The sequence below is a fragment of the Monodon monoceros genome, unplaced genomic scaffold (assembly GCF_005190385.1).
Source record: "Monodon monoceros isolate NGI ecotype Baffin Bay Population unplaced genomic scaffold, NGI_Narwhal_1 Super_Scaffold_13, whole genome shotgun sequence".
NCBI classification, from domain to species: domain Eukaryota; kingdom Metazoa; phylum Chordata; class Mammalia; order Artiodactyla; family Monodontidae; genus Monodon; species Monodon monoceros.
In genome coordinates this window covers 21,860,536-21,887,477 of record NW_021703769.1, presented here as the reverse complement: position 1 = coordinate 21,887,477, position 26,942 = coordinate 21,860,536, and the positions used below count along the sequence as shown (strand labels likewise).

Sequence of the window (26,942 nt, the reverse complement as noted above, 5' to 3'; positions counted from 1 at the left end):
TTGCTCAGGAGCGTCACTTCCGGGACCGAGGTCGCAAGGAACCACTTCCGGGGGCGCGGTGCGGCGGCGCTGGAGGTGAGTGCGGTGACGCCGTGGCCGGTCCCGGGCTTCGGGGCGGGGTAGAGTTGCAGATGCTGAGGTACGGAGAGGGGCTTAAGCTCGGGCGCCGCGGGCGGCGCTGTTCTGCCGGCCCGGGGGCCACTCCGTGCGCGGCGAAAATAACTTCCTGGGTCGCTCTTTCGGAAGTTACTTGGGAGGGGAGTTTGAGTCCCAGGGGGGCGGAGAGCCTGTCTTGCTGTCCCTCAGTGATTTAGCTCTGAGCAGGGCCAGAGCCCGGTGCTCCTCACAGTTGTGACTTGGCCTTTCTTTCCACTGACGGAGCTTTAGGAGGAGCCAGAGCCTTGGAGTCAGTCTGGCTGGGGTTTGACCCCTGAGTGTACCCCTATTGCTGTGTAACCGTGGGCGAGCTCTGGTTGCCTCTCTGGTTCTCAGTTTCCTCCTCTGTAAAATGGGCGCATAGGGTTAATCTGAGGATTAAATGAGTTGGTGAATGCAAGGCGCTTAGTAAATGCACAGTGCGCGTTCGCTGATATATTTCTTTTTAAGGGAAGTGGGAAATGAGTATGTGAAACCTCACTTTTTAAGTGGTGGCAACAAATTCGGATTTAATAATTACATTTTGTAGGACATCTGCCCACCAGCTTCAGCCTACTGGCTGCCAGTTTTGACTGCTCTAGGAGATGGCTTATCTTTTCATAGGACAAAATTCTAACCCAGTTTTGAGCAGTTTGGGGGAATTTGTTGTAATGGGACGGGTCTGGGTATACAGCCCATGGCTGTAAGGCAGTAATTCCTGACACTGATTTTCTGTACCCCAGTCTGTTTCCTTTGAATTCTCAGGACAGAATTTTTTTTTTTTTTTTTTTTTGTGGTACGCGGGCCTCTCACTATTGTGGCCTCTCCCGTTGCGGAGCACAGGCTCCGGACGCACAGGCTCAGCGGCCATGGCTCACGGGCCCAGCCGCTCCGCGGCATGTGGGATCTTCCTGGACCGGTGCACGAACCCGTGTCCCCTGTATCGGCAGGCGGACTCTCAACCACTGCGCCACCAGGGAAGCCCCAGGACAGAATTTTTGAATCACTTCATTAGAAGCCAATGATCCCCTACCAACATCCTTGGAATCTGTTTCTTTAAATCTAAGAGAAGACTTAGTTTCTATTTGCTAAGTCTGGACAGCTATACATGTCTCAGGGGTTATTTATTTATTTTGAAATAGTGACTTTTTTTTCTAATAAACTTTTTATTTGAGAACTATTTTATTTATTATTAATTTATTTATTTTTATTTGGGGGGGGCTGTGTTGAGGCTATGTGCGGGCTTTCTCTAGTTGCGGCGAGTGGGGGCTACTCTTCTTTGTGGTGCGCGGGCTTCTCATTGCGGTGGCTTCTCTTGTTGTGGAGCACGGGCTCTAGGCGCGCGGGCTTAGTTGCTCCGCGGCATGTGGGATCTTCCCGGACCAGGGCTCGAACCCATGTTCCCTGCGTTGGCAGGCGGATTCTTAACCTCTGCGCCACCGGGGAAGTCCCGAGAACAATTTTAGATTTACAGAATTATTGTGAAGATGCTGCAGTGAGTTCCCATGTATCTCCCACACAGTTTTCCCTATTATTAACATTTTACATTAGTATAATAATTTTGTCACAATTAATGAACTGATATCAGTAAATTATTATTAACTAAAGTCCATGGGCTCTTCAGATTTGCTCAGTTTTCTCCTAATGTCCTTTTTCTGTTCCAGGATTCCACATTACATTTAGTCGTGTCTCCTTGGGCTTCTAGGACTGTGATAGTTCCTCAGACTTATCTCGTTTAGATAAACTTGACAGTTTTGAGTATTACTGGTCAGATACCTTGTAAAATGACCCTCAGCTGGGATTTGTCTGGTGTTTTTCTTATGATGAGATTGGAGTTATAGGTTTGGGGGAGGAAGACCACAGAGGTAAAGTGCCATTCTCATCATATCACATCAAGGGTATATACTTTCAGTATAAGTTACCACAGTTGATGTTAACCCAGATCACTAGCTTGAGGTAGTCAAGTTCTTCCACTGTAAAGTTACTCCCCTTCCCCCACTTTTCCATATTGTACTCTTGGAAGGAAGTCATTATGCACAGCCCATTCTTAAGGAGTGTGGAATTATATGTCATACTTTAAGACAGATTATCTACATAAATTATTTGAAATTCTCCATGGGAAATTTGTGTATTTATTAAATCATTTATATCAGTATAGTCTTGGATATTTCTTTTCATACTTTGGGTTATAATCCAGTACTACTTAATTTATTTTGTTGTCCAAATTGTTTTGGCTTTGGCGATTGGGAGCTCTTTGAAGTGGCTTTTCTATATCCCTTTGACATACCCCGATCAATGTGTTTTGGGTTTTATGAACACTTTCTTACTTTCTGTTACAGGTTCATCTTGTGTATTTCCTGCTTCAGTCCTAGAGTTAACCGTTTCTCCCAGGAGCCCTGGTTCCTTTTATTGGAGAATGGTATCAGACACCAATATCTGGGTGCTAGGTGTGCTCACTGCTACTGGTATGCCCTGTTTCTGGGCTCTCTCAGCAAAAGAGCAAGAGATGTATGTGTGTAGACTAATCTCCCTCTTCTTCTCCTCTCCCTTTCTACATATATATATATATATATACACACACACACACACATTTATATATATAAATATGTAGCCTTCTGTATCTATATTAATCTAAATATGAGTTTATACTGATGTCTGCAACACTCTTCCATTTCACATGGATCATTCTAGCCTCCTCTGTCTTAACTGTAACCTTCTACTCCAACTGTAACAAACCTAGCTCCCACCATCTACCATCCATTTACTTAATTGTTCAATTCCAGTGTACATGTATAGTTGTTTTAGAATTGGTAACCTATATCCCATGTGGGAAACAACTTTATTAACTAGAGTACAGTGACATATACAGTTCCTTTTGCCTTTAGTCTTACAAACTCCATCCATTTCCAAAGTTACTGAGGTCAGCACCTGATTCCCCCTACCCCTTCAGTGAAATCGCTTCATCCATTTCTAATACATTTAGATTCAGAATGTCACATTCTGCATTCCATCCTGGATACCTAAATGATTTTTTTTTTAATTCATGTACATTAAAGTTTACTCTTTGTGCTGTAAAGTTTGCTGGGTCTTAGTTGCAGCACGCAGGCTGTTCGTTGTGGTGTACAGGCTTCTCTAGTTGCAGGGCGCAGGCTTCTCTAGTTGTGGCGCGCAGACTTAGTTGCCTTGCGGCATGTGGGATCTTAGTTCCCCGACCAGGGATCGAACCCGTGTCCCCTGCATTGGAAGGCAGATTCTTAACCACTGGACCCCAGGGAAGTCCAGTTCTATGGGTTTTGACAAATGCGTAATGTCTTGTATTCACCATTACAGTGTCATACAGAATAGTTTCACCTTCAGGTCTTATTTTTAATTTCTCTCTTTCAGATTTCATCTCAGAAATCTTGTTGGCCCTCTCTTCAAAATATATCTACAACCTGAGAATTTACCGCCTCTACTGCTACCTGGTGCAAGTGTATCTTTTTGCCTATTATATGGTAGCCTCTTAACTGGTTTCCCTGTTTCCACTCTTGCCCCTCTACATTCTGTTCTCAACACAGCAGGCACAGGGACCATTTAAAAATGAGTCAGATCATGTCGTTTCTTTGCTAAGAACCTTCCAGTGGCCCCCCTTTGACCCAGCGTTCTACTGATCCTACACAGCTGCTCACTCTACTCTCTTCTCCTTGGTCATAAAGTTCATTCCTGCCTCAGGACCTTATCCTTTGCTGTTTCTTCACCTTGGGGTACCTAATAGGAATTGAATTGACTTGTTCTTTCACTTTTTTCTTGCCTCTGCTGAAATGACACCTTCTCAGAGAGGCCTTTCCTTGACTACCTCATATAAAATAGCACCCCTTATCTCCCTATTTATATTTCTGATAATACTGCTGCCATTACATATCTATATGTGTGTGTTTGAGTGCCTCCGATTGGATGAAAACTCCATGGCAGGACCTAGAATGATGCTCGGTAAATATGTGTCCAGTGAATGAATGCTTCAGACCACTGGTATCTGGCATTCACAGATGAGCCTCAAGGGGTCTGATAACCTTATGAAATTATTTGCCATGTTTGATAATAAATGGCTCTGTACTTTTTATGAAATTCTGGTGGGGGTATGAGTTTCCCCCCATGTGTAAAAACCTTTGCTCTTAAGCAAGTCTGGAGCATCACAGGGTTAGAGACCTAGCGGGATGTTCAGCGTTGCCCTGACCCACTGGTAGAGCCTAAGCAAACACCGTGCCTCTCTGCTCCCCCTCCTCCTTGTTAAATGAGGCTGTTGGTTGGGGCATCTGCTCTTACTTTAAAGGTGGGAAACAACCATAGGTTTCATCAGTTACCAAATATCTGAGTCAGGCCCTGGAAGAAACTCAAGATGGACCCTGGGTCCCTGCTGTCCAGGAGCTTATAGTGGAGCAAGTAAAAACATTAGACTGTGTAGTATTTCTCAAACAATAAGAAATACATTTTGAATTTTGACCCAGAACATCCTTGCTTGGATGTAGATGGATATAACTAGTTAAAAAAAAAAAAAAAGCTTCAGGACACAATACTCACCCTTACTGATATGATATTTTCTATTGTCATTTACTTAATTAATTCAAGTACTGGTTAATAAAATTAAAGAGGAAAAAATGTCAACTGCAGCCCCCTTAATGGTTTCCATGGCTCACAAATTGGCCACAGCCTGCAGTTTGAAAACCATTGACCACCAGCTAAGTTTCAGTTGTACCCACCAGCCAGTTTGAATCCTAACTTTGCCACTTCTCAGCCAAGTAATCCCAGGGTAGGCCATGTAACCTCTCCCAAGCCTTGGTTTCCTCATCCTCATTAGTAATACCCGCCTCCCAGAGTGGTTGTGAAATGAATGAGGTGCTGACTGTAAAGTGCTGTGCACATCTGGCAAATGATTTGCTTACCGCTACTGCTGTGACAGTGTCGGGGGTGGGGTGGGAGGAGCAAAGCCTGTCAAGGAGTCTGAGGGATAAGAGCCTCCTTGTTGGGAGCTGAAGGATGAGTAGGACTCTTGTGACTTCTGTATTCAGGAAAGGAAAACCCAGAAATCCTGGCAGGCAGACTGGGAAGTAAAGCATAGGGGTACAGAGAAAATTAGGAGTTCTAAAGCAGACACAAGATGTATAGAGCATTTTATGTTTTCCAGAACTTTATTACAACCACCCTCTGGTTGTACCTGTGCTGTCCAATGTGGGAGTCCTCTAGCCACATGCAACTATTTATAAATAAAGTAAAATGAAAATGAAAAATTCAGTTCCTTAAGCCTCATTTAAGTGCTTAATAGCCACATGGGGCTGGTGACTACCATATTGGAGAACAGAAGTATAGAACATTTCCATCATTGCAGAAAGTTCTCTTGGGCAGCATTTCATTAGACCCTATAAAAGCCTTGTGAGAGGAGTAGATAGGCATGGATTTTTCTTTCAGATTGTATTCAGTTTTGTCAATGATATTCCCCCCACAGTTAAAACTTACGAGCCCTTCACTTTAACAGCAACTATTTACATTTTCTTATGGCCTCTTTTGATCTTTAGCCAGTGAAATCATAGTTTATACATGGCTGCAGTCAGTGTTTATGTAATTATTTTCTTTTTTCATTTAATATAATTTTGCAAAGATTTTCTGCTGACCTGATACACCACATATGTACTTGCCATTTTAGCCAACAGGGGCTATCCCGTGATGTATCATAATTGGGTTAACTGCTTCTTTATTGTTGGACACTTTAGTTCCTTCCTGCTTTTCAGTATTATGAATAGCACTGCCATGAACTTTTTTGTACCTGAAGCCTTTTTCTTCTTTTGAATTGTTTCCTTACTGTAGATTCTAGGAAGTGAGTTATTCAGTCAAAGGATATAATCACTTTTATGGCTCTTGTTATATTGCCTAATTGCCATTAAAAAAAAAAGCCTAAATGCATTATAGCTTTGAATAGATATTATTGTTGTCGTTTGGCTCCTGAGAACATCAAGTCTGTAGGAGGTCAAGAGATTGGCCCAAAGTGTAGCTAATTGCTGATAGAAGCAGGGTTTGTGCCCCCCCACCACTCTTGGCCCCATGTTTTTATTGTACTACAGATATTCTTAACAATGTTGCTGTGAGTAACACTATATAAATCTAAGTATTGATAAGCCCACTAGGCTTGTTACAGCCTTACATGTAAAGTTTAGGGCCAAGGGCATTTTAAAAAAGTGTATATTTATGAGGTGCAACTGTGAAGAAATGAGAGAACTTTTTTATACCTTGCTATTCACATGGTGTAAGGATATAGTGTCTTGTCTGGGCTGTACGTTTCCTCCAGTAAAGCTGTTCTTGCAACAGCCTTGGAATTCACTTCAGGGCCAGTTTCTGAGCCACCCCAAACAATCTGCCTAGGGTCTGAGCGTCATAACCTTGTATTTGACCAAAAATGGTATTCCTGGGCTTGAGGCTCCACCTGATTCACCACACTTGGATCCAGATGATGTTGGGTTCCTTCCAGAAATCAAATCCTTCCTGGGAGGATGAAGATCTGCCAGCTCTGAGGATTTTGGGGGGGGAAAAAAAAGTGAGCCTCAGGCTTTGAAAGCCATTCACAAAGGAGACAGAAGTGGTGGGAAACAGTGGCCACCTTGTCAGCTCGGGCACATCACCTTTCTAAGTGACTAGGTTGAAAGGCAGACAAATACGCATTTGCACAAACCCCAGTCTGTTCACTTGGAAGGTTGTTTCTGTCATCCTTTAGTGACTCCTCCTTCATGTTGGAAAAATGTTGCAAAGCAGTGAAGCCGCAGAGCCAAAGTGAAGGAAGGTTTTAGGATAGTCTCTTAACCCAGAGCCATCCATAGGAATATAATGCAGGCCGTGTGTGTAATTTAAAATTTTCTAGTAGCCACATTTAGAAAGTAAAAAGAAACAGGTACAATTTGTGTGTGTGCGTGGTAAAATATCCATAACATAAAATTTACCATTTTAACCATTTTTAAGTGTACAGTGTGTGTAACCATCACCACTGTTTCCAGAACTTTTTCATTATTCCAGACTGAAACTCTGTACTCTTTAAACAATGACTCCCTATTGCCCCTCCTCCAGCCCCAGTAACCTATATTCTAATTTCTGTCTCTACGAATTTACCAATTCTAGGTACCTAATGAGTGGGATCATACAATACTTGTCCTTTTCTGTCAGGTTTATTTCATTTGGCATGTTTTCAAGGTTCATCCATGTAGCATGTATCAGAATTTCATTCATTTTAGTAGCTGAATGTCCTTTGTCCTTTGTCAATACCACATTTTGTTTATCCATTCATCTGTTGATAGACTCTTGGTTGTTTCCATCTTCTGGCTATTGTGAATAGTGTAGCTGTGAACGTTGGTGTACAAGTATCTGAGTCCATGCTTTCAGTTCTGTTGGGTATATACCTAGGGGTGGAATTGCTGGATCATATGGTAATTCTATGTTTAACTTTTTTAGAAATTGCCACACTGTTTTCCAGTATGTCTTTTCACTCTCTTGATAGTGCCCTTTGATGCACAAAAGTTTTTAATTCTGACGAAGTCCAATTTATTTTTTCTTTTGTTGCCTGTGGCTTGGTGTCACATCTAAGAAGTCATTGCCAAATTCAATGTCGTGAAGACTCCTCCTATGTTTTCTTCTATAAGTTTAATAGTTTTAGCTCTTAAGTTTAGTTCTTTGATCCATTTTGAGTTAATTTTTGTATACGGTGTAAGATAAGGGTTCAGTTCATTCTTTTGCATGTGGATATCCAATTTTCCCAGCACTATTTCTTGACAAGACTATCCTTCCCCATTGGATGGTCTTGGCACCCTTGTTCAGAAATCAGTTGACTATATATGTGAGGATTTACTTCTGGGCTCTTCATTCCGTTCCACTGGCCTAGATCCTTATGCCAGTATCACACTGTTTTGATTATTGTAGCTTTATCCTAAGTTTTGAAATCAGAAAATGAATCCTCCAGCTTAGTTCTTTTTCAGCATCCGATGAAATTAATAATTTATTTAACCCAGTATATTATTTCAACATGCAGTTAGTATAAAACACTGTTAATGAGATATTTTATTGACATGTTCTTTTTTAAAAATTAATTTATTTTTATTTTTATTTATTTTTGGCTGCATTGGGTCTTTGTTGCCACGCACGGGCTTTCTGTATTTGCGGCGAGCAGGGGCTACTCTTCATTGCAGTGCACAGGCTTCTCATTGCGGTGGCTTCTCTTTTTGCGGAGCATGGGCTCTAGGCGTGTGGGCTTCAGTAGTTGTGGCATGCGGGCTCTAGAGTGCAGGCTCAGTAGTTGTGGCACACGGGCTTAGTTGCTCCATGGCATGTGGGATCTTCCCGGTCCAGGGCTCGAATCCGTTCCCCTGCATTGGCAGGCGGATTCTTAACCACTGCGCCACCAGGGAAGCCCTATTGATACATTCTTATGTTTATACTACCTTCTAAATTGAGTGTGGACCTAACTGAACAGCCATCTCAGTTTGGACTAGCTGTGTTTCAACTCTCCATAGCCACATGTGGCTCAGGGCCACCATATTGGACAGCTCAGATTTAGTGGAAAGTTGCTTTGTGGCACAGATCCCTGAAAGCACAAAGGGCTTTGGAGTCAGGTGGGCCTGGTTCCCAAGTAAGTTTTCCCCTTTCTCACTGGGGTGGGCCAAAGGAAGCCACTCGTGGGTGCTGTGGTAGAGGGGGAGCAGTTCAGTCCTACCAGGGTAGGAGGAGGGCAGTAAGAAAGACACGCTGGGGAGGGGGGGGCACGAGCTCAGCCTTGGAGGTAGAGTAGGGGCTTCGCCAAGCAGTCGTAATGGGAAAGGGCATTCTTGGCAGAGTGTGCCACTTGGGTAGAGGCCCAGGATTTGAAAGAGCTCAGTGCTCTTGGAGAATTACAGGCAGGTCTTTCAGCTCGACCAGGGTATTAGGAGTGGGAGACTCTGGTGAAGTGAGAGACTAGAGAGGTGGGTTGAGACCGGACCTGCCACCACTGCCCCTGTCGTCCATGCCCTGAGCATCTCTTATTTGGGTTACTGGTAGTAGCTCCCTCACTGGTCTCCCTATGTCCACTCTGCACGCCCCCACACCCTGTTTAAAATGTAAATCAGGGAATTCCCTGGTGGTCCAGTGGTCAGGACTCTGCTTCCACTGCCAGGGGCCCAGGTTCAGTCCCTGGTTGGGGAACTAAGATCCCACAAGCCATGTGGTGTGGCCAAAAGAAAAAAGTGTAAATCAGATTATGTCACCTTTCTGCCCAAAACCCTTCTGTGGCTTTACATTTTGCTCAATCAAATCAGAAGTGTTAGGGTCCTACAAGGTCAGTCGCCACTCCTTCTGATTTCACCTTCTTCTACTCTCCGTCCTGTACGCCCCTCTGACCATTTTGGACTCATATCCCTGCCCTGAGGCCTCTACACTTGCTTTTCTCTCTGCCTGGAATATGCTTCCCTGAGATTCTCCACTGGCTCAGTCTCATACTTCCTATCTCTGTCACTTCATTCCTGTCTCTTCTTCAGAGAGGCCCTTCCTGTCACCCTATACAAAGTAAAATGATGCCCTTCTGAAGCTTTTTTCAAAACAGTTATCACTAGAGGGCATGTCCCATCTGGATGTGTTCTTTGTCCGCCTCTGCCCCGAGAGAGCAGGGATTTGTCTGTTTTACTCTTCAGTGCTTGGTGTTCAATAAGTATTTGTTGAATGAATGACTGGATGTATAAATGAACAAATAAATAAAACCTGAAACAGAGCAGGCCTTCAGCAAATGTATGTTGATTTGAGATTTTTGTTGAAATGTTTGCATTTATTTATTTATCTCCTGTAACTTCATTTTTGGAAAAATTTCAAACATACAAAAAAGTTGAAAGAATGGTCCAATGACTCTCCATGTTAACATTTCATCGCAGTTGCTTTATATATTCTTGCATGTATGTGGGTGTGTTGGTGGAAGTGAAACCATTTAAACGTCAGTTGTAGAAACATGACATTAACTCTTTGCATTTAGAAGTTGGCTCTGGAGAGTGGTGAATCGGAGGGGACCTCAGGCAGCAGGCAGCTGGGGCCATGGCCTCCGACCTGGACTTCTCCCCTCCCGAGGTGCCTGAACCCACATTCCTGGAGAACTTGCTGCGATATGGACTCTTCCTGGGGGCCATCTTCCAGCTCATCTGTGTACTGGCCATCATTGTACCCATTCCCAAGTCCCACGAGGCGGTGAGTCCTTCCCTGTGAGCCTCCGCTCCTCAGACTGGGTTCTAGGTACTGAAAATAGATATCACAGCAATGAAGGCTAGCAGGGATTACGCGGGGCTTTATTGATTTAGAGTGTCCCTAAATTCCCACCTGGTGGCATTGGGCCATATGGTTCATACCTTATTTGTTCACATGTGCGTTAAGCAGATTTTTATTTAGCACATACTTACTGTGTGTCAGACTCTGCTGAAAGATGTGGTGTGTGCCCTCAAGGAACTTCTAGTCTTTGGGCAAAGGGCAGATATGAAACAAATACACATGTTTCCCTGAGAAGTACAGAGTACTGTGAGGGTGTATAACAAGGGGGAAGGACCTAATCTTACACTGGGGCAGGGGCTGGGTTGTCCCCCCTCCCCCAAGGAGTGTAAGGACCTGAGGAATGAAGGAATGGTCTAGGAACTGAATGCAGGTGACTGTGGCCAGAGCACAGAAAGGACACGATGAGAACAGCCAGAGGAGTGGCGGGTCCCCAGGGGTTTTAAGGAAGAGAGTGACACGATCAGATTGGCTTTCTTGTTTTGACTCTTGTTCTATAGGTCTCTGTATTCTGTAGCTCTGTACCCTCCTTCCACCATCCCACTCCCAATTTTCTCACGACCTTGGTTTGCTGGAGAAAGCAGGTCATTGTCATGTGCCACATCCACATCCAGGATTTGGCTGATTGCTTCTCTGTGGTGTCATTTGACATGTTTCCTTGTTCCCCATATCTCCTATCAACAAAAAATTCAGTTTAGAGGCTTGATTCGATTCAGATCAAGTTATTTAGTGAGAGCACCTCATAGCTAGTGCTGTGTACTTCTTATTCCGTGTCATCAATCAGCACTTGGTGTCTGGTTGTCACACAGAGATTCTAAGATATCTGTGGGTTCAGGTGATAATAGCTGATCCCTCTGTTATAAAATCTTCATTTTATAACTGTCACCTAAATGGTTTTAGCATCCACTGATCATTGCTTAGATCCATTATTTCCTTCGGCCTTTATTAGCTGGAATTCTTCAATGAAGAAGACCTTTTCCTCATCCCTATATGGTTACTCTGAAATGCTGTTCATAGTAAAAAGCAGGATAAATGCTTGGTTCTTTCCCTTTATTAGTGTTCAGAATAGTGAGTTTGGGCTCTCGCAACCTCCAATCTTGACCAATGAAGCTTTGATTTTCAGTGGGAACCCCATCAAGTTGTATGAAATATTGTCTACCAAGGAAACCCATTAGAGACTCATTGCCTAGGGTTTTATTGGGGACAGGTCACATAAGCACCCTCTGCCTAGCACAAACCAAAATTCAAGACTTCCAGCAAGAAAGCAGGTATTCAGCATAAACCATATTGTTTCCAGAAACAGGTTAGGCATAGTGAGCCATTCTTTTTTTTTTAGATTTTTTTTTGTTTTTTTGATGTGGACCATTTTTAAAGTCTTTATTGAATTTGTTACAGTTTTGCTTCTGTTTTATGTTTTGGTTTTTTGGCCACAAGGCATGTGGGATCTTAGCTCCCTGACCAGGGATCGAACCCATACCCCTTGCATTGGAAGGCGAAGTCTTAACCACTGGACTGCCAGGGAAGTCCCATAGTGAACCATTCTTACCAGTTCTGGGAATTGTGGGAACCACCCAAAATCCAGTTTCCCAGATGCCAGCCAAAGACCACCCTTGCAAGCTGGTTTTTCTACGGATAGCCATTTTCTTTTCTTTCTTTCTTTTTTTTTTTAATGTAAACTCTATTCTGCACATCTACAGCATACTTATTATAGTTTTCAAATAATTATGTGTTTTTTTCTCTACGAACAGTAAGACTCAGAGTGAAATTTATGATTTTTTTGTGGTTCTTTTTGGGCCCCAAAATATGTCCCATAATTCAGAGTACTATGTTTAGTAAAGTCTTTTCTTCACATAAGTATACTCCCACCATCACATACATTAATTTGCCTCAATTTGTTTTTAATTTTTAGAGGTTTTTCCTTTTGATTTAATTTAAATATTATATAAAACTTATATATACAACATTTCCCAAAGTTAAAACTACATAACAGGATAGCGTCACAGAAGTTTCCTTTAATCTCAATATCTTCCACCCTTTTCCCTTTCTCCCTTGATAGGCAACCATTTTTATTTTGATTTATCCCTCCTTTGTTTCTTTTTGAAGAAGTACGCAAATGGATATGTGTGCCTGATATTTATTTATTCATTTATTTTCTCCCTTTGATGCACAAAAGATAGCATCCTACTAAACACAGTTTTACATGTTTCTGTTTTTACTTAACGATATACAGTATATTCTAAAGATACCTATCTTGGAGATGACTATGGCCCAGAGATCCTGCTGGTGTAACTGGGAGGAACCCTGGCAAAGGGGCAAGCTTGGGGTGGGGATGGGGAAGGAGCATGCTGGGTTCAGTTTTGAACAGGTGCCTTTAAGATGTCCAGGTGATTCTGTCAAGTAGGTAGTTGCATCTGCCGGTCTGTATCAGGAGGAGGGTCTGTGCTGAGTGTTGATCAACATTTGAGAGTCAATAAGATGTAATTAAAGCCATGAGAGAGGATGAGGTCTCTTAAAAGGGAATGTGGAATAAGATGGGGAGAGCCTTGAGGAGCTCCAGCATTCAGGGAACCAGCAGGGAGGAACAGCCAGCAAAGGTGGGGAAAACCTTGGTGAACACAGATAGGCACGTGGGCTCTGGATTGTTCTGTTCATCTACATTTCTTATTTTGGGGTTTTGAGAAGGAGGTCGTGATTGGAGTTTTTCTGCCCACAATTGTATCACACTCTAAAGACGTAATCCTTGTGCCCTGTGGCTCTGTCCTCACAGATGCAGCGTGCTGCTGGGCATTATAAATAACAAACATTTTTATTGTCATTGGCCACTGATGAAGCCTGCCAGGAGTCCCGAGGGAGGGAGGTGGTGAATGTTCTTGTTTTACAGGCAGAGATGTAGTCAGAGGTGTGTGGCCTTACGGAGAGCCACAGCTCACCTCCTGTTGTATTCTTAACCCTTTTGAGGCTAGCCATAGAGGCCCAGGTCCATTTATCAAACTTTCAGAAAAAGGGGTGCCCTTTACTGATCTCTGAGGATTTTAGTGACATCTTAGGTCAAGGTCTTTCAAGGCAGGGGGTTGACAAAGGGCTCCACAGTATGCTTCACCCCCGCCCCCCCAGCCAACCCTGCCGTTTAGACATTTAGAGGTTAATTTTGGACAACAACCTCATCTTTTATAATTTTTTTATTATTACTTTTTTATTGAAGTATAGTTGATGTACAATATTATGTAAGTTACAGGGGTACAACATAGTGATTCATAGTGTTTAGAGGTTATACTCCATTTATAGTTATTATAAAATATTGGCTATATTCCCTGTGTTGTACAATATATTCTTGTAGCTTATTTATTTTATACATAATAGTTTGTACTTCTTAATCCGCTATCCCTAACTTGCCCCTCCCTTCTTCCCTCTTCCTACTGGTAACTGCTAGTTTGTTCTCTGTATCTGTGGGTCTGCTTCTTTTCTGTTATATTCACTAGTTTGTTTTATTTTTTAGATTCCATATATAAGTGATATCATATAGTATTTGTCTTTCTCTGTCTGACGTATTTCATTTAGCGAAATACCCTCCAGGTCTGTGCATGTTGTTGTGAATGGCAAAATTTCATTCTTTCTCATGGCTGAGTAGTATTCTATCATATATATTTTATATACCACATCTTTATCCATTCATCTATTGATGGACAGTTAGGTTGCTTCCATATGTTGGCAATTGTAAATAATACTGCTGTGAACACTGGGGTGCATGTGTCTTTTCAAATTAATGTTTTGTTTTGTTTTTTGGATATATACCCAGGAGTGGCATTGCTGGGTTGTATGGTAGTTCTGTTTTCATTTTCTTGAGAAAACCTCCATACTGTTTTCCACAGTGGCCAATTTACATTTCCACAAAGAGTGTATAAGTGTTCCCATTTTTCCACATCCTTGCCAACATTTGTCATTTGTGTCCTTTTTTTTCTTCTTTGTGTATGTGTTCTTTTTGATGATAGCCATTCTGACAGGTGTGAGGTGATATCTCATTATAGTTTTGTTTTTTTTTTTTTGCGGTATGCGGGCCTCTCACTGTTTTTGGCCTCTCCCGTTGCGGAGCACAGGCTCTGGACACGCAGGCTCAGCGGCCATGGCTTACGGGCCCAGCCGCTCCGCGGCATGTGGGATCTTCCCGGACCGGGGCACAAACCCGTGTCCCCTGCATCGGCAGGCGGACTCTCAACCACTGCGCCACCAGGGAAGCCCCTCATTGTGGTTTTGATTTGCATTTCTGTGATTAGTGATGTTGAGCATCTTTTCACGTGTCTGTTAGCCATCTGCATGTCCTCTTTGGAAAAACGTGCCCATTTTTTAATCGGGTTCTTTATTTTGTTGATGTTGAGTTGTATGAGCTGTTTATATATTTTGGATATTAACCCCTTATTGGTTATATCATTTGCAAATATTTTCTCCCATTCAGTAGGTTGTCTTTTCATTTTGTTGATGGTTTCCTTTGCTGTGCAAAAGCTTTTAAGTTTAATTAGGTCTCATTTGTTTATTTTTGCTTTTATTTCCTTTGCTTTAGGAGACAGATGTAAAAAAATATTGCTATAATTTATGTCAAAGAATGTTCTGTCTGTGTTTTCCTCTAGAAGTTTTATGGTTTCCAATGTTACATTTAAGTCTTTCAGCCATTTTTAGTTTATTTTTGTATATGGAGTTAGAGAATGCTCTAATTTCATTCTTTTACATGTAGCTGCCCAGTTTTCCCAGCAGCATTTATTGAAGAAATTGTCTTGTCTCCTGTATATATTCTTGCCTCCTTTGTTGTAAATTAATTGACCATAAGAGTGTGGGTTTATTTCTAGGCTGTCTGTTCTGTTCCATTGATATATGTGGCTCTTTTTGTACCATTACCATACTGTGTTTTGTTGGGTTTTTTTTTTGCGGTATGCGGGCCTCTCACTGCTGTGGCCTCTCCCGTTGTGGAGCACAGGCTCTGGACGTGCAGGCTCAGCGGCCATGGCTCACGGGCCTAGCCGCTCCGCGGCATGTGGGATCTTCCTGGGCCAGGGCACGAACCTGTGTCCCCTGCATCAACAGGCAGACTCTCAACCACTGTGCCACCAGGGAAGCCCCCATACTGTTTTGATTACTGCAATTTTGTAGTATAATCTGAAGTCAGGGAGTGTGATTCCTCCAGCTCTGTTTTTTTTTTCTCAAGATTGTTTTGGCTATTTGGGGTCTTTTGTGTTGCCATGCAAGTTTTAAAATTATTTGTTCTAGTTCTGTGAAAAATGCCCCTGGTAGTTTGATTTCATTGATTCTGTAGATTGCCTTGGGTAATATGATCATTTTAACAGTATTAATTCTTCCAATCCAAGAGCATGGGATATCTTTCCATCAGTTTGAGTCATCGTCCATATCTTTTATCAGTGTCTTATAGTTTTCCAAGTACAGGTCTTTTACCTCCTTAGGTAGGTTTATTCTTAGATACTTTATTCTTTTTGATGTGATGGGAAATGGGATAACAATCCTTAATTTCTCTTTCTGATAGTTCATTGTTAGTGTATAGAAATACAACAGATTTCTGTGTATTAATTTTATATTCTGCAACTTTATCAGATTCATTGATGAGCTCTAGCAGTTTTCTGGTGGTGTCTTTAGGATGTTTCTATCTATAGTATCATGTCATCTGCAAACAGTGACAGTTTTACTTCTTCTTTTCCAATGTGGATTCCTTTTATTTCTTTTTCTAGTCTGATTGCTGTGGCTTGGACTTCCAATACTGTGTTGGATAAAAGTGGCGAGAGTGGGCATCCGTGTCTTGTTCCTGATCTTAGAGGAAATGCTTTCAGCTTTTCACCGTTGAGTATGACATTAGCTGTGGGTTTGTCATATATGGCCTTTATGAGGTTGAGTTATGTTCCCTCTGTGCCCACTTTCTGGAGAGTTTTTTGTCATATATGGATGTTGAATTTTGTCAGAAGCTTTCTCTGCATCTATGGAGATGCTCATATGGCTTTTCTCCTTCAGTTTGTTAATATGGGTTTTATCACATGGATTGACTTGCAGATATTGAAAAGTCCTTGCATCCCTGGGATGAATCCCACTTGATCATGGTGTAGGATGCTTTTAATGTGCTGTTGGATTCAGTTTGCTAATGTTTTGTTGAGGATTTTTGCATCTATATTCATCAGTGATATTGGCCTGTAATTTTCTTTATTTGTGATATCTTTGTCTGGTTTTGGTATCAACAACCTCATCTTTTAAAATATAAGTGTGGTACAGACTATCTCATTTTCATTTATCTTGAAGTTTAGAGGAGTAAGGCTCACACAAGTGAATTGTCTTTGTAACTGAGGGTTACTGTATTACATTTTTTTGTTTTTGTTTCTGTTTTTGTTTGTTAGTTTTTCAATGGATCAGTAGCAAAAAATATAGTACCATTAATTTAACTTTTTATTGATGCACCATGCCAGCAAATGGTCCTCAATTATTCAGGGATTCTACTGCCAGCTTTCCTCTGCATGCCCCCTTTTCTTACTCCCCGAACTATTAAATAAATGGAAAGGAAAAACAGTATTCTGTGTGTATAAGCAGTCTTACAAAGAGAGGGTGAGTGCTAAGACTGTGCTTAGAGGTTGTGCTTAGTAGCAAGCTGGGATTCGGAATTTGGATGGGGAGGGAAAAAGAAAGGGATTTTAACTTGGGGCTGGGGAGCTCTTATGGCAGAGGGGGACAGCTGTGGGGACTCTAGGCAGCCTTAGGGCAGGAGGGAGGTCCCTGAAAGTGGAAGGTGGCAAGGAGGTGGGAGAAGGTGGACCCAGAGAACAATCTTGCTCTCTGTCACTTCACTTAGGGCAAAATCACCCCTCTTGCTTAGCCTATAGAAGCAAGGTTTATTAGTGGCTTTTTGGGTTAGAAGATAATATTTTTGGCTCCAGATGATGGGAAAGGCTTTGAAAAGCAAAAGAATGTCTTTCCTGTTGTTCTAGTGAGCTGATTTTTTGCAACTAGTTTATGACTTCAGTATTTCAATACTTAGCAGATTATTTGAAAGCTCTTTTGGGGGTAATCAGGGAGGAAAAAAAGGAACACATAGAAATGCTTCCCACCCCACCCCCTTTCTTTTCCATAGTAGGAGCAAGAACTAATTCATAAAATTAAAACCAAAGTCCCTAGAATCCTAAGCCAAATGAGAACATTTTCTCATTGACACCTCATTAAACTAAAACTGGAGAAAAACATTTGTTTGAGCCTGATTGAGGCCTGGGTCACACTTAATCCAAGCATTTTCCTGTAGGCTAGGTTCTAAAATATAAGAAGGTAGATCCTTGTACTGTTTCTGTCTATTCCAGGATGCAGCTGTGTTTCATCTCTCATGCCCAGTCTGATTGTTTGTATGGTGTCCATGGTGGAAAGGATTCTGGGGCTGCTTCTAGGCTCCAGAGTAAAGAAATTATTCATTGATGTCTGCCTTGAGCAAGGGACTGGGGAGTGGTAGCGTGAATTGCCTGTCCTTGGGCTGGTGCATGTTTCTCTATCTGGCTGCACCCACCTGGGGAATTTTCAAAGGCCTGGGCTGTACCTATAGAGATTCTGATTCAGTTGTTCTCTGAAGCCTTGGATCAGTGTTTTCTTAAAGTGCCCAGGTGATTCTGTTATATAGCCACTGTTCTGGTCCTTAGACCGTTTCCCTGAAGCACAAACCAATTTGGGGAGGACAGGAGGTGTTCAGTTCTACGTGTGTTAAGTTTGTAATAATAACATGACATCCAAATGGGAAAGAAAGAGCCAGTGAGAATTTGGGGAGGGAGACCTGGGAATTATTTTAACCAACATAGTATTATTTCTTGAAACCCTGAGAATGAGTTGCTAAGCTTTTCAAGGGAAATGAAGATTCAGGGAAGGCCTGAACTTGGGGCATGCCCAACCTTGAGGTAGTTTCTGTGCAATGTAGAGGTACTGAAAAGATGTGGGTGCTCTCCCAGAGCAGGGATGCAACTGGGCCTCTGGAAGGAGTGGGCACCAGGGGCCCCATCACTCACCGTCTGCATCCCCTCTGCCTCCCCTTCTGTTCATCTCCTGTCTCTTACTTCTCTTGCCCTGCTTCCTCTGCTCACTGTCCCTGGGGTAAGATGAAACATGGCCACTAACAGCTCCCAAAGTTTACATCTTTCAGCTGCAGCATCTGGAGGCTGCCTTTCTGCTTGGTCCCAGTTCCAAATTCCCTAGAGAAGGAACTGTAGCTGACCCAGCTTGGGACTGCTCTGGCCAGTGTGAGGGAGGGGAGCATCCTGTGGCGTGACCTCTAGGGGTGGAGGGGAAGGTCATTTCCCAAAGGAACAGGAGTGCTGTGCAGACAAAGCTGGGGGTCTCCATTCCTTTAGCTCTCTTGGAGATGGGCAGACTAGTGGGCAGAGGGCTAGGAGACTGCTCTTCTTCAAAGTTTGGTTTCAGGAGAACTAAGTTCTTACTAGGGAGTTCCCAGATCCCTAGGGCATCCCTAGGGCATCCCTAGATAAAGACTGCAGAAGTCTGTGAGCTCCCTGCAGTTGTGTGCAAAAATGTGATGTTTTCATGCTTAGGCATGTTTTCTGGGAGGATAGTCCATTGCTTTTCTCAAAGCGGAGAGCAGCAATTTTAATGAGGTGGGAGCCAAATTCCAGGAGTGAAAGAGTAGGTAGTGAGGAAGTAAAGGTTGGGAGCCCTTCTGCCCCTTCCCCACAGCCTGCCTGAGCTTCCTCCCAAGCCTCTTTTGTACCTTTTTCTGCCCAGAATGTTGATCCAGTCAACGCTAAGCAAGCGGGTGTTGACTTTTAGTGCAGTGACTCATGTAGCAGGTAGTATTAGTTCATCGGGCAATTAGTCTTTCCTAGTAGTTTAAATGCTGACTATTCTCATGTCTTCATATGTTTATTTCACATCTGCCCAGCCAGATGCCAGCCCCTGGGCAGGAACCTTCACTTCCACCCTGCCGTCTTTGCGTGATTGCCTCAGTCTCTTCTGTTGAAAGCTCAGAAACTGGGTTCCATCAGTTTCCTTAGAAAGAGACTGTTTTGGCTCTTAGAACTGGGAATTTCAAGGCACACCTGGGTTCAGAAGGTCACAAGGTCTTCAGGGCTCTGTCTCTCCATCTCCTGGCTCTCTAGGAGTGTTGGGTTCATTCTGAGGCCCTTGCCACGTGTCAGGAGGATACAGCAGCCCCAGTCTGTGTCCTTATCGCTCATGATTTACAAGCAAGGGAAGCCATTTCTCTGCCTATGCTCACTTTCCAGATCTCATGGAAAGCCTCTGCTTGGCTCTGGCTTGGCCACATGTCTGTACTTTGCCCCATAGGTGGGAAGGGGCATTGGGTCCATTTCTGGCCAGACCACATTATACTGGCCACTCCTGTGGTCACAGTGACTCGGAGTCCCCCAGAACCACATGGGACAGGGAAAGGGCATGGCCCCGATGGAGAGTGGGTGCTGGGCAGACAAAGACAGCTGATGCCCAGCACTGTGATCCGGCAGAGGAGAGCTCACCAGAATTGATGGCAGGAGTGGTGGCTTTCTATGTGATGCCCACATAGACTTCACTGTCAACCAGAAAGCCCTGCAGTGTTTGGAGCCCTGAAAGGGATGGAGCCTTCCCGGGGGCAGCGGGGCAGTGGCCTAGATGTTCAGGGGGTCTTGATTTTAAACTAGACCCCCGATTGCCAGCGAAGGCTGCCGTAGTAAATAATTAACTTGGGCAGGTGCACACCCATTCTCAACACCTCAGGAGACAGTCTTGCAGAACCAGCTTTGCAGTTCTGCTCTGTTTTTTTTTTTTAAGCTTGGGAGGCGTTTACAGTCGAATTGGGCGGCAGGGTGTTTTTTGCTTAACAAGCAGTTCTTGAGAGACTGCTGTGCGGTGGGCAGGGCAAAGGTCTAAACATGGTCTCGAGATGTGTACCGGCTCGTGGGAGAGACGGCGGAATACACATGGAGCCGCAGACCAGCCGGTGGGCAGGGCCTGCGGTAGTGCTGAATCATGTCTGGAATGAGCTCCCCGGGCTGTTCTCTCTAATCACAGTTCTCCTCGCCTGCCAAGCGCATCCTGGACTCTGTCTCCGTTCGCCTTGTGGAGCCCACATGGACGGCCTCCCCCGCTTGGTTTCAGCTAGTCCTGTCCTCCTCTCAAGGCCAGTGCTAGTCCCAGCCCCGCAAGGTGTCCCAGCCCCCACCCTGCCCAGGGCCTCGGGCAAGAGCGTGCAGCAGGACGAGCCAGAGCTTCAGCACTGGGCGCCTTCCCCTCCCTGAGCCCGTGTCCCAAGCTGGAATAGGAGGGCTTTCATGCCCAACCCACGTCATTCTTGAGGATCAAGTGAGGCAAGGTGCGTGAGGCTACCTGAGCATAGCACAGTGGTCTTCTTTCCCTGGACCATTTTAGAGGAAAGAAGAGTTTCAGTCTGTGTAGAATGACATTTTGTCCTGATTTATTGGACTAAATACACACTGAACTGTATAGTGGAAATCATAAAATTCTGTGTGCTTTCCCTGCTGGAGGAGATTTGATGCATTGTGGCACATATTCGATTATTTGAATCTGATGAATAGCAGCAGTTTTCTGGCCTTGTAAGTGGCTGTGGAGCTGCTTCATTATTGATGAGGCCTGTGTCACAGAGAACACCTCCGCAGACCCAGGAACCACCTGGTGGGCTGGGGAGTGGGGGGTGGTTTCTTTTACTCCCCAAAGTGAGATTGCTGAGGGAACTGAAAATTTGCTTCAGAGGAAGCGCGATTGAAAGGTGGGGCCGCAGTGTTCAGGGTCTGCCGTCTTCCTGGCTTGTACCAGCAGCGTGCATTTGAAGAGAAATTAAGTCAGCCATTTATTGAGTCATTCTTACCAGCTAAGAATTAGGAGCTACACCTCTGTGTGGCTAGGACCTCAGCGTCCGAATCACGTGTGTAACCGCTGCCTTTGCTTCCCTGTCCCTTGGGGGGAAGGCGGATGTGCCCCACTGGGTTAGTTGGGATGTCTTGGCGAACCTCAGTTTCCTTGCCTGTAAAATGGGGCTCGCGGAGATGGGCTTATCAGGGTGATGGGAGGCTGAGCAGCTGCTGTTTGTGAAGCGCCCACGTGGTGCAGATCATGTAGTGTGCGTCCTTTTCTTCATTACCCTGCACTGCCCGGCACAGAGGCTGCATGCACTGGGCACAGATAGATTGGTGACAGGTGCTGAGCACCTGTGCAGAGCATGAAAGAGAACAGAGCATCTGGGAGATACTGGCTGGCCAGTAGCCCAGAAGTGACAGGGTGGGCTGCATGAGAGGGCATGCCCGGGGACAGGGCCAAGGCTGCAGTGGAATAGCTCTGGAGGCCACTCGAGGGTTCTTGGAATCTGATTTATACAAATAGGGACACCTGGAGGTTCTTGGAATCTGTCTTATACCAAGAGGGAACCAGCAACACGTTTAAAGGAGAAAACAGACTGGTCAGGACGGTTGTCTTAGAAGAATAGGCTCTGAAAGCAGTGTGGTGGGTGGTGAGGAAAACCTTGGGAGGGGGAGGCAGGAGACTGGGGGCTCTGAACCGGCTCAGTAGTGTGTGTCCAGAGGGGGACCGGGCAGAGTTGAGAGCCGCATGGAAAGCAGAGTGGACCGGCCACGGGGACAGATCGGATGTGGAGGCACACAGGGAATGGCGAGAAGTCAGAGATGGCTCAGCGGTGTCTAGCTTGGGTAACTGGGTGGGTGACGATGCCAGAAACTGAGCTGGGGGAGAGAGGAGGAGGTCTGGGTTGAGGAGGAGACAGATAATGTGCTCAGATGACTCAGTGACTGTACTCTGTCCACGCGCCCACAGAGAGCTGCTCTCAACTGTAGGAGCAAAGCCTGACTCGAGGAGTGCTAACCCACTTCCCTGACTCCTGCCACAAGCAAGGGGGTTCTGAATGACCCATCGGCAGGATCCGGAACAAACTGTTATTGTCATTCCACAGTCACCTGTGCTTCTAGGCGCTGCTAATAACTAGGGAGAAAGTAGATGTCACAGTTAACTCTAATTCTTGGTTGCCATCAGCGCCGAGGTCCCTAGGAAACCCGGGAGAGGCTATACCATACAGCCACTGAGAGCTTAGGTTCATCCTGGCCCTGCCACTTGCCAGCTGAGACCTTAGGCAGGTCACATAACCTCTCTGAGTGTCTCTTCTTTCGTCTATCAAATGGGGCTCGTTATGGCCCTTTGTGAGGCAAAAATAGGATATATCCAGGCCTCAGAACACAGGGCCTGGCATGTTGTAAATAATACTAGCAGCTGTTGTGGATGTTATTATTAGTATTCTTATTGGTGGCTATATCTAGCCATGCTTTAGGATATGAATATTGGGTTTAAAATCTGCTGTGTCCTCTCTACTTATGGGAAAAGTGAGGCTTAGTCTAAAGTGTTACATCTTCATGATGATGAACAGCAGTGAAGTTCCCATGCTTATGGGAGATCTTGTGTTTTCTTTCATTTCATTCATTCATTCATTCATTCAGGAACAATTGAAGCTGTCCAAGGACTAGTAGGGGATACCATCATGAGCACATATGGCTTAGTGCTAAATGAGTGGCATTGTAAGGTTCCTGGGTGCCTGGGGCATAGGGGTGGAGGAGGGGATGCACCTGCTGGAGGAAGAGGAGCAGAGGAGGAAGGCTAGACAGTGAGTAGCAGCCCTTGGGCTGGGCCAAACCATGGGGAAAGGTTTACTGGGTGGCCAAGGAAAGGAGGGTGCTCCTGTTGTTTAGGGGTGAGCAGCAGAAGCCCTGGGGCCTGGCCCAGTGTGAGGGGTGGAGGAGAGCTCAGGGGAGGCTGGAGAGGTGATCTCCTTAAGCTGCCATCCCAGCAGCAGGACATGAGACTGTGGGTGATGGAAGCCACTGGAAGGTGTAAGGTGGGGGGCTCTGCATTTTAGAAAAATTCTTTTGGCAGGTGCACAAGGCATGGCATAGAGAGAGCAGGGAGGCTGGTTGGCAGTGGGGGAACTGAAGTAGGGCCTTTGATGCTCAAGAGAGTGGCCAGGTCAAGGTGGATGAGGTCTGAGCAGCAGGACTTGGTGACTGATTGGACGGAGGGGAGGAGGGGGAGGGTGGGGTTGCCAGGACCCTGGTTGCTATGACCATGGGTGGGGAGGAGGGCCAGGCCAGATGGAGATGGGGCCATGCACCTACACCTGAGTTGTAGGTGCCTGGGAGGTGCCACTTCCAGTCATCTGACAGACAGCTGGGTCAGGAGAGAGGTCTGGGAGGTGACAGAAAGGATGAGGTGAATGAGAGAAGGTCTGTGGCGTAAGGGAAGTAAGGGAAGCACTGGGGACACAGCTGCGCGTCCTCATCTCTGGATTCTGAACTGGCCCCACTGAAACCAGAGGAGGCGCCCAGCTTGAGCTCAGAGGGGGGCTCCATCCCTGGAGATCCTGGTGGGCCTCGGCAAGTTCCCTGTGCATAAACGCTTTGCCTAATCAGGCCCTGTTTGCCCAGGGCATGCAGGGACTGACTGGTTTCCACTGGCCGCACAGGTACTGCGCTGGGGATGGTTTCCAGCTCCCAAAGTCTGCAAAGGCATTGTGCCCTGTGGGGTTTGCCTTAAACAGTAGCCTTCCTGCTGGGCTCTGCAGCCATCAGCCTGTGCACTTGACACACTGGCTCCTCTGAGGTTTTGTTTTGTCTGTTTGTTTTTCTAATGGGCTAACTTTTTACTTTTCTTTCTTTCTTTTTTTTTTTTGCCAAGTTACAAAAACAGTATCAGCACAAGGGGACAGGCTGGGGAAGTCCAGAGCGCAATCAGAGACCTGGCCAGGGGAGGGGCCGGTCCCCTGGTTATCTTGGGAAGATCCCCCATGGGTGCCTGGGACTGGGCTGGGCCTTTACACCTGGTGTCTCAGCTGGCAGGCGGGCAAGGTGGAGAGCAGACAATGATGGCCGATAAGAGGGAGCTGACAGACCTTTGGACTGGGCCTTAGGTAGGGACCGCCCCGCCACAGCCATGGTCCTGCCTCTTCTGTCTGACGGAGACTCGAGGCTGGGGCCAGGGGCTGACGGTGAGCAGGGAAGGACAGAGAGTAAGGCAAGCTGGCAGCTCGGAGCTGGCCAATTAAACACGAAGAAATACTTTTCCAGAAACAGCGTGCTCCCTCCTCGTATTCTTAGTGTGCTATTTGTTTTCCCATTTTTAATAAAAGAACACAAGTACCAAAAACATTTCCTTACTGTTAGTGCTGGGGACAGCGGGGGTGGGGGTCAGGGCACCTGAATAAAGGGGCAGCCACTGCTCAGCCCATTTCTTCCATGAGGGGGTTCGGGGCCAGTGTCACTGGATGTTTAAAGTTTTCAAGGAAAGCAAGGACTCCAGATCGAATGGGAAATCTCCCAGTTGGCTCAGATTCTTAAAAATAAACACTGCAGGCCAAGTGAAGTCTGCCTGTGGGCCGGACGAGGCCTATGGACTGTGGCTCGTGTTCTCTGGGCTTGATGGGACTCTGTTAACATCCTGCCTGGCCGTGGTACGGTGTGATTTATCACCCAGGGAGGAGGGGACACCCGACGGGACTGAGGCCACTCCAGAGTCTCCTGTGACATGAGCCTGTGAGGCTGTGACAGGCTGAGTCCCTTCCCCAGAGTCCACTTTCTTTATCAGCTCAGTGAAGGCCAGGGCTGGCTCTGTGGTTTTGAACCTTTTTTCAGCAGCAGAACCTTTGTTTAAACCAAATCTTACAGGGAACAAATCACAATGTACATGACAGATAAAAACCAGGGCTGTCCCAGATGTAGGGAGGGTCTGGAGTTCTGCCCTGAGGCTGCCCTCTCCCCTTTCCCACAGGGCACCTCTGCCAGGCGCCGCAGGACTCTGTGTGGTAGCCGCCTGGGCCGCGCTTTCCACCCTTCCCTGCCCCAGCATCTGTGCTTGAATGGGCGGAGGAGAGTAGCAGGGCCAGCAGGAGAGCAAGCCACAGTAGGTCTGCCCACAGCCGGCTCCCCGCCCACATTCTGCCCAGTCCCTGCCCACCGTGGCCCGCCGGCCGCAGGGTGCATTTGCACTTACTGGGGGCTTTCCATGCATTTTTGCCTCCTCACATCAGCCCTCCAAGTTGCGCACCACTGTTTCCATATCACAGGTGGGTAAGCCAAGACTTAGAAAGGGGAAGGGTGTTGCCCACAAGGTCACTTGACTGGAACTGGGGGAGCCTTGATTCCTCCAGGACTGTGAGACTCCAAAGGCTGCCTCCTCCCCTCGGGCCTCCTCCCTTATCCTTCACCTGCTCCCCGGGGACAGTCCCAAAACATGTGGATCCTGGGGCCTGGCAGTGACGGTTTCCATCCCTTGTGTCTCTGCGGCACGCTTCTGTTTGCAAAGTCCCCTCAGACATGATCTCATTTTGCTGGTGTCAGGCTTGATTTGTCTAAGCAGGACTCTCCTTTCTGTCACCACACAGGAGGCAGAACCATCTGAGCCCCGAAGTGCGGAGGTGACGAGGAAGCCCAAGGCCACTGCTCCTTCTGCAAACAAGAGACCCAAGAAGGAGGCCAAGAAGAAGCGGTAGAAGAGGCGGCCTATGGAGCCCAGTGGGCGGGCAAGGGCCTTGGGGGCAGCCCTCCTGGGGCTCAACGTTCTGTTCCCTCACTTTATCCCGGGCTCAGGGTCTGAGGTGGCTGGGACGCCCTCTGACCACAGAGATCTGGACAGTCACGATAGTTCCCAGGGCCCGGTGGGCAGACCACCACTTCCTCTTTCTTCTGCTTCCATGATGGTTTAGGGCCAAGGGGACTAAAACACCCTGTGAGCAGAGACTGACTTGGAAGTCTCTTCAGAAGTTGGGTCAGCACAGAGTTGCATTTTCCTACTGAATCCTCGTGTCCTGCCTTTAGTCACCCACGTTGTAGATTTACACTGCATTTTCGAGTCATTATCTGATGCTGACAAGCCCCACCCATCTCCCATTATCTGTGCCCCCGCAGATCAGATCTGCTGATCAGTCACCTTTGTCTCTGCTTGTGCAGATGGAGCTGGGCCAGGCCTCCCCTGTTTGTCTAGGTCAAGGCGCCAACGCCACTGCAGTGCTAGGGGTCCCACTAGTGCAACAGCCAGGCCTGAAAGATGCCTGGAGTGAGAGCCAGTGGAAGACCCAGCCAGGGTGATGCCCCATCCTCCTCCAGCACATGGAAGGGATTTGGCTGAATGAGCGTGTTTTCTTGGGCCCAGACTTCCTGAGCATCTGAAAAGGGGGAGGGCTTGTCAATCTCAGACCACCCTCTTTTCAGCCCATCATAGCACATTCAACGTGTACCTTTTGGCTTCTGTCTGTGCCCCCTCCCACACCCCTAGTTCTTTCAGGCCCTGACCGGTGAGGAAAAGTCATTTGGGGAAGTAAACGTTAATAAACGGCCCCACACGCTGAGCTGCCTGTGTGTCGCCTGCGCTGATGGGGAGCGCTGGTCCCTCCCCTGCGGGGTGCAGGAAGGGTGCACCCCCAGAGAAGTGGGACAATGGGGCCGGGGATGGCCGGAGCGGGGGCCGTCTGGTCAGAGCAGCTCCGGGAT

General features: G+C 46.1%; 1 protein-coding gene across 4 annotated transcripts; it reads left to right on the top strand.

Moving 5' to 3' along the window:
- The first annotated feature begins 34 nt into the window (after nucleotides 1-34).
- Nucleotides 35-26,942, top strand: MANBAL (mannosidase beta like). Of its 4 annotated transcripts, none has more exons than XM_029222302.1 (3): nucleotides 35-75; nucleotides 10,142-10,350; nucleotides 25,838-26,942. In XM_029222302.1, the coding sequence occupies exons 2-3, from the start codon at nucleotides 10,201-10,203 to the stop codon at nucleotides 25,943-25,945; spliced, it is 258 nt and encodes an 85-aa protein (XP_029078135.1). In that variant the 5' UTR covers nucleotides 35-75; nucleotides 10,142-10,200; the 3' UTR covers nucleotides 25,946-26,942. The 4 variants fall into 4 exon arrangements, with proteins under 4 accessions (XP_029078135.1, XP_029078136.1, XP_029078137.1 ...); XM_029222303.1 differs by having other exon boundaries at nucleotides 70-139; XM_029222304.1 differs by lacking the exon at nucleotides 35-75 and adding an exon at nucleotides 3,519-3,607.